This window comes from Manacus vitellinus, unplaced genomic scaffold, assembly GCF_001715985.3.
Source record: "Manacus vitellinus isolate BGI_N305 unplaced genomic scaffold, ASM171598v3 scaffold_21_pilon, whole genome shotgun sequence".
NCBI lineage: Eukaryota > Metazoa > Chordata > Aves > Passeriformes > Pipridae > Manacus > Manacus vitellinus.
The window spans coordinates 8,232,643-8,239,392 of NW_021939546.1; the positions used below are offsets into that span (position 1 = coordinate 8,232,643).

At 40.5% G+C, this 6,750-nt stretch overlaps 2 protein-coding genes across 2 annotated transcripts; one reads left to right on the plus strand and one right to left on the minus strand.

Annotated features, from left to right (window-relative positions):
* The first annotated feature begins 74 nt into the window (after nt 1–74).
* HSPB11 (heat shock protein family B (small) member 11) lies at nt 75–2,906 on the plus strand. Its single transcript, XM_008925232.3, has 4 exons — nt 75–272; nt 570–638; nt 1,165–1,208; nt 1,700–2,906. The coding sequence occupies exons 1-4, from the start codon at nt 113–115 to the stop codon at nt 1,805–1,807; spliced, it is 381 nt and encodes a 126-aa protein (XP_008923480.1). The 5' UTR covers nt 75–112; the 3' UTR covers nt 1,808–2,906.
* DIO1 (iodothyronine deiodinase 1) lies at nt 2,386–6,314 on the minus strand. The gene is made up of 4 exons (XM_008925187.4): nt 5,984–6,314; nt 4,463–4,606; nt 3,516–3,715; nt 2,386–3,081 (listed from the first exon to the last, which is right to left on the minus strand). The coding sequence occupies exons 1-4, from the start codon at nt 6,312–6,314 to the stop codon at nt 3,016–3,018; spliced, it is 741 nt and encodes a 246-aa protein (XP_008923435.3). The 3' UTR covers nt 2,386–3,015.
* Nucleotides 6,315–6,750: the final 436 nt, after the last annotated feature.

The window sequence follows — 6,750 nt, forward strand, 5'->3', positions numbered from 1 at the left end:
CCCCCTTGCTTTTGCTTTGTTTTCCCCCCTTTCCTTTTGCTTTTCCCCTTTGCTTTTCCTCTTTCCCCCTTTCTTTTCCCTCCATATTTTTCTGTGATTAATTTTTTTCAAGATGGTTAGAGATGGAAAGGTGCAGGTGAGGGTTTTGTCCCGCTGTCTCCACAGGAATTCTGAAACATTTTGGACGACGACAGGCATGTTCCCACAGGAATTCATTATTGGTTTTCCCAAATGTGTGAAAATCAGCAAAGTCGCAATCCAGTGTTATTTGGGTAAGACTTTGTGTCTTGCAGTAGGTAATATGTGCTATATTAAAATGTGCGTCTGTGCCTTTATGAAAATTATCACAGTAGTGTCATGATCTGTAAGTAGCCACTTTTTAACAGATCCGTTAAGATTTAACTTCACAAAGGAATCGTCTGTCACGTCCAAACCCTCCACAGGTCAGAGGAAGAATGGATTAGTTAGTGCTTTTGAAGTGCTCTGTGGATGAAAAGTGATGGAATAAATATCATTATCAATAAGGAATCAGAACTTGTTTTGATATCTCAAATTTATATGTGTTTTAGTGCGGACCTTAAGGATTGAAAGAAGTGTATCCAAAGACCCTGTGGGTTTTGAACAGTGCATTGAAAAAGGTAGGGCTCTGAAGAAACGGATTTTGTGGGAATGTTTGTCTTTTTCAATTATTTTAACCCCACATCTATTTGCTGAGTAAAGTGTAGCTTGATGATTATTTTATTCGACATTAATGTAATAGTCATGTTTAAGTGAATTTTATGAACACTGCTGGTGTCTGTAGCTGTTTGGAAAATAAAATGCTGTATAAGGGCTAAAAGCACTACTTGTGCACTTTATGTTCCAAAAATTAAAAACAGGCTTACATAGTATAATAGAGTGCCATTTCCTGCATTGTTTGGGGTTTTTAGTGCCTCTTGAGTGACATTTTATAACCCAGCATAATGAGTAGGATATATATACACACTGGGATATTGCAAAAAAGTATTTATTCTCTTAAATCACCTTGTAAAAATAAAAAAGAACTATTTCTATACACAGTGCAAATTCATAGTCCTTAAATTCACTTGAACTCTGAGTCCAGTGAAAACTTTTCACAGCATTTCACATTATTCTTCATTATCTGCTTTAAAATATGTTTTCTAGATTTGCAACACACAGAAGGACAGCTCCAAATGGAAGAATTTCCAGTGAGTATTTATGGTGTACATCAGTAGTGGTTCATGAAATGGGATGTCTGGACTAAGTGGGGAGAATCTATAAAAAACCCAAACGTCTTTATTCACAATTATTTGCTCAGTTGGTGTTAGAGAGAGGAATTTGTAGATCAAGGTATGAAATTGCATTTCCCAGCTGCTCCTTTGTAGATTATGGTATGAAATTGCACCTGCCTAGTGCTCCTAACTATGTGGAGGGCCCTTTCCAGAAGTGTGGCAATCTTCCCTCCTTCAATTGTTGCCTTTAAAAGGCTGTGGAATTCAGGAGTGATGAGGCTTTTATGAATTGCTGTCATCTGAAGAAACTCTGAAGCTGGCTAGATGTTGTCAAAGAGCTTGATTTATGTGCAATTGGAAGACAGGCATGAAAGTGTCTAGATCCTTCTGCCTAACAAACTTCTGCAAATGTTTGGTAGTTTTGTCACCACAGAGAATGCAATAACATTTTTTTATTCCTTCTGCAGCTTCCTGAATTCCAGGCCACTTACTTGCGTTTCATCATCAAATCTGCCTTTGATCATTTTGTGTCAGTGCACCGGGTGATGGCAGAGGGCACAGCAGAAAATGCTTAAGTCCAGCTTACATCTGGACCTCCATTCTTTTGTACTGAAGTGACATCTTGATAGCTGTATTGCAGAGAATGTTTGTTTATTATTAGAACCTTGTATTAAAGTGTTTTTTTTGAAGGTATGGATGTAGTATGTATTCCCTGCTGGTGTAACGTATGGAATAGGATAGAATAAAATCATTTAGGTTGAAAAAGACTGTTAAGATCAAGTCCAACCACAATGCCATGCTCTTGTTAATTGTAATAACAGCTTTCTTATTTTATAACCTAAACTGTCAGTTTAGAACACTTGAGCATAACTGAGTCCATTTAAATTAGTATATTTATATCAGGCTTTCCTAATATATGAATTAAAACTCAATTTCCTGTAAAATGTTTCCCTTACACTATGAATAGAAAAGAAAGCATTAAGTACTTAAATGGGAGGTACTACTTCCTACTGTCTAGCAAGTCCTTCAAAGGTCCATAAACTGGTAACTTTCTCATCAGCTCAAGGATGAATATAAACTGCTAATGCTGAGAAATAACCAGGGGGGGGAGAGGGGCAGGGTGGGGAAGGAAATAATGTGAAGACATATGAAGTGCTCTGATAGACTTTTAATAATTGCAGATCAATCCCTTGTTTCTATAAATATTTTCTAGAATCAGGTCACAGCCGTCAGTGCTTTATGCTGTGGCCGCCATAACAAATATTCATGGAAACAAGTGGAGATGGAGATTGCCTTGCTCAGAAGCCTCCTGAAGTCAGTAAAAGTGTGTGTTTAGGAAGAGTCGTATGTATACAAGAGAAAGAGAACCTTAGTAATGTTGAATCAGTTGCTTTGCATGCCAGAAGACTCTTGCAGGAGCCAGCACCTCTGAAGTTTATCCTGCAGGATAGTCCTTACACATGTAAATGTTGGTTTCCAGTCCTTACAAATATAAGTGTTGGTATGAGAGCTCAATGGACCCAGCTACCACATTACTGCTTGTGGTATAAGTGGAGTAAGATAGTACAGAGCAGTAGTTGGGGTTGTAATGATGACACTTGAAAGCCTCTGGACAAACACATAATGAACCCCATTACGGATGCTCTTTAGATGTACATAAAATATTCCTTTTCTTGTTGTCTCTTGTTATTTTTAAATTCTTTTTTTTTCTCTACAGTTATGTCTGTGAGAAATTGTTCTTGAACTTTTTTATCCAGTCTTTACTCTGAATCCTCTTCTTTTTCTATTTCAGCTTTTCCAGGATGGCACGTATTTCCTGGGGGTGGTAATTCCAAGGCCCAAATCCTCCCTGCAAAGGCAATAAAATGACACAGTGATATTCAAGCAGACAGAGCAGAAGTCCTTTGGAGCACAGCAGCTGCACCAGAACTGTGGGCAGGTGTGCTTGGGCTCCCTTTGCACTGCAGCCATCGCTGGGAGATGGTGTATGCACAGGTTGCACCCTGCTGTGTCACTGGGACGGTGCCAATGTCTGCATCCTGGAGCTGGAAGGTGTTCCTGGATCTCACAGCTTAGATGTACTCAGGGTTACTAGTGAGCCAAAAGATAAATATTTGAGCAAGACTGAGGTGTACATCAAATATGTACATTTTAAAGGCCCAGGCTGGTTTTGATGAAATTTTTAGCTCTCAAACTGAATTAAATAAATGTAAGGCAGTCTCAAATTATTTTGGAATTTAAAAATCTTAGCATATTGTGCTCATTATTATTGATACTTTTTACCTTGTAGATAACTTTCCCTCCTTGAAGCAGATACAGTCGTTCTGGCAGCGCAGCGTATTTTGAGCTGCTCAGGTTTTCCATAGTGTCTAAAACTACTGGACATAAAGGATTATTTTTCTGAAGAAATTGTGCTGCAATTTTTCGATCTTCAAGGCTTCTGTGATTTTTAATAACAACGTTGTTTTTAAAAGCCCATCCATCTAAAACAAATGAGAAAGGGATTTAGCAAAGAGCACTTTGAATGGGTTCAAGGCAGAGATGTACTGTGTGTGTGTCATATCCCAAAACTGGGTTAAAAAATCCTGCAGTTTACTTCTAACACGAAAGCTTGCCATTAAATGAAAGCCCACCTCAGAGTATGGGATCACTAGAGCTTTTCAAATAAGTGGTCCTAAGATTTTTTTTTTTCTTTAATTTCAGCAAACTCTATTTTACCCTTGCCCTGGATTCAGAAATATTTTTTATATTTTTAGCTGAAATTTTCCCACATAAATCAACCCTAGAAAGATACAAAGTGGGGAACATATATCCTGTTGGAGTCTGCGTCCTGTTCTTGAGACATGTTAAAAATGAATCTTCTTTTTTTAAAACATATAACATGCTGGCATTGCACACCTAACCTTCGTTCTATGAAGTGTCTTTTCTTCCACTTTCTAAAAGGAGCTGTACTAACACTGAAAGGAAGTTTTGTAAAGGTGTTAACTATGTCCTTCACCTTCACAGAGCTGAGTGTTCAGCAGGAGTAACTCTGTGTAAAGTGCGTGAGTAGAATCTTTGGAGAATTACAGACACAAACTCGTGCCTGAGATGTGGTGTTGCCACTTTTGATTTGAGGAAGGTATTTTTCCCATTTGAAGCTCCCTCCTTTGCTCTAACACATTTTCTTCCTAAAGGGAATGACACATATGAAGCTGCTTTTGGCATCAGCTGTGCTGTTTGTGCTGTACCTACTGCATGAGCTTCCTCAATGTAGATGATAAGGAAATCTGCTACTGAGCCAAAATCTTCGATGAGCTTGTTGAACTCATCAAATTTTAGCATAAATGAAGGTCAGGTGCAACTTCCAAAATTCAGGATTAAAGGACGGTTATCTGGGGGAAAAAAAAGGACATTTTGTGGTTAAATCAGGAAGGAAGGAAGGCAGAATTAAATGCATACACAGAGATTCCCGGACAACACTTATCCCATAACCTTCTTTGGTCATTAAAATCAGCAGCACAACATCTGCATCTACATAAAACAGGCATAAAGATGCTTTCTTTCCCTTGGCTCTGACTTGTGCTGCATCCAGCAACGAGTTCAACTGAGGGGACCCTTTCCAGCTTCTCTTTTCCTCATCACAAGAGCCAGTTCTCAAGTTACCGATGTTTTGGGATGGGGAACTGGTATAGAGTGTGTAGCACAGCCTCCCTGAGATCCTTAGTACAGAGCAACTTCAATACTAAACATGGCCCATCTGCAAGGTTTTCCAAGGATAGTGGTTCAGGGATGGCCATGAAGCACAGTGCCCTAGTGCCTTTTCCTGGACCTGTTGGACATGTCCTGATTTTTTTCAGAGGTGTCAGTTCAAGCTGAGCTGAGGGGAAGCTGCAGAGTTTTCAGTGATGCATCACAGGCTTTAATGCTTTCCCTGTATTTCTGTAATTTCCTGTCCAAACAGAACCCTGGTTATATATTATTTATTAAACTAATGTTACACGAGCCACTTGCAAAAGTGTCTGCAGTTGCTTACAAATTAACAGTATGTGCCACAGTTGTTGGCATCTGTTTGCAAGTCCTTGATTTAAGAGAACTTGCAGGATTTTTAAGCTCTTTTAGTCTGGTTATGCTAAATTACATGAAATTTGTTCAAGACCTTCCTTCTGGCTGGGTTTAACTTCAAAAGTGGCTGCTAACATAGATTCACATCCTGAAGAATTTAATAGAAGTGTACCTTCCTGTAGATGCTGTGTATTCCTTTCCAAACTTGCATCTCATTTTCTACATAAATATCTGTATATAATTAGAAAAGCAGAGAGAGAAGGATGTAATCCCTCCCATGGGGATGGAGGCTGCAGCTTAATGATTAATTCCACATTCTACAGAGATGTCAGTGGGAGGCAGCGGACAAAGTACAAAGCAGCTACTTCTGCTTTTATTTCCAGCCACCTTGGATCTGGGAAAACCCACCCTGTGCTTTCTAGGGTTTAGACTGGCTGAGGGAGCTGGTGTGGGATCTTCTGTACCAACAGGGAACAACAGCCAACACTCCTGAATCACTGCACATGGTTCAGTTCTGGGCCTTCTCTCCCTAAAACAAATTATCATCTTGGTTTTCAGTAAAAGGTGTTTCCAGGCAAAGCCAGCTCTTGCAAAAGGTTCACAAGTACCAAAAGGTTCTGGTGCCAGATGCCTGTTCCTGTTCCCTCAGCGTCCCTCATTTATGGTCTCAGCATAGCAACCCCATCTGACATGGCTCAATTACTGACCTCCCATGAAATCCAAGAGGTGACGAACTTCCCCGTTGAGGGTCACCACCGGCGTGTTGGGAGCAGGGTGTCCCTCGAAGGCTTCATCTTCCAGCCTCTTCCACTTCACCTTCAGCACAAAGAGCAAATACTTGAAGCTGAAAAAAGTCGGACCCCAGTTTTCATAGCTGAACTTTGGATTCTTGTTCATTCTGCTCTTTTCGCCCATTTTTAGGATATATCTTTTCATGGCATTGGGAAACAGTATCATTAGTGTTTTGCCAACAACAACAGACAGAGTAACCTGCAGAAGAATCAGCGTTTTCTGTAGGAACACCTTGATGCTGAACATTGTGTTGGAGAAGATCTGGCTGCTCCCGATGGGAACACAGCAGAGACAGGGGCAAAGGTGGAGGGGGAGGAAAATGTTCACGTGTTTAGTTGAATTTCTGCCTTCCCTTGCACACACTCTGCCCTTCAGCCTCTGCATGAGGGAGGAGCCCGCCAGCAGTGCTCCCTCCAGCTGCACCAAAGGCATCATTTGCAGCAAAGGGTGGATGTGTTGTGCTCACTGCAGAGCTGTGAGGTTTATTCACAAATATGTAGTGTATTTCACTACTGAAAGGCATTGAATCACAATGTTCTCCCTGAATCCCGGACTAAAGACTAAGATGCTGATGCTCATGGCCTTGAGGTGATGCAGGTGCTGTGCAAACAGTTCTCCCTGCTCTGCCTGCTCTGGGGCTCCGCCACACACCAGGGTTTGACACTTTGGGGCTTGAAGGATA

What these genes read in the sequence shown, in the direction of transcription:
- HSPB11 (XM_008925232.3), top strand. Translation starts at nt 113, where the DNA reads ATGGTTAGAGATGGAAAGGTGCAGGTGAGGGTTTTGTCCCGCTGTCTC. An exon ending in TGAACAGTGCATTGAAAAAG is followed by an intron (nt 639 to 1,164) that starts GTAGGGCTCTGA and finishes TATGTTTTCTAG; the next exon opens with ATTTGCAACACACAGAAGGA. An exon ending in TCCAAATGGAAGAATTTCCA is followed by an intron (nt 1,209 to 1,699) that starts GTGAGTATTTAT and finishes TTCCTTCTGCAG; the next exon opens with CTTCCTGAATTCCAGGCCAC.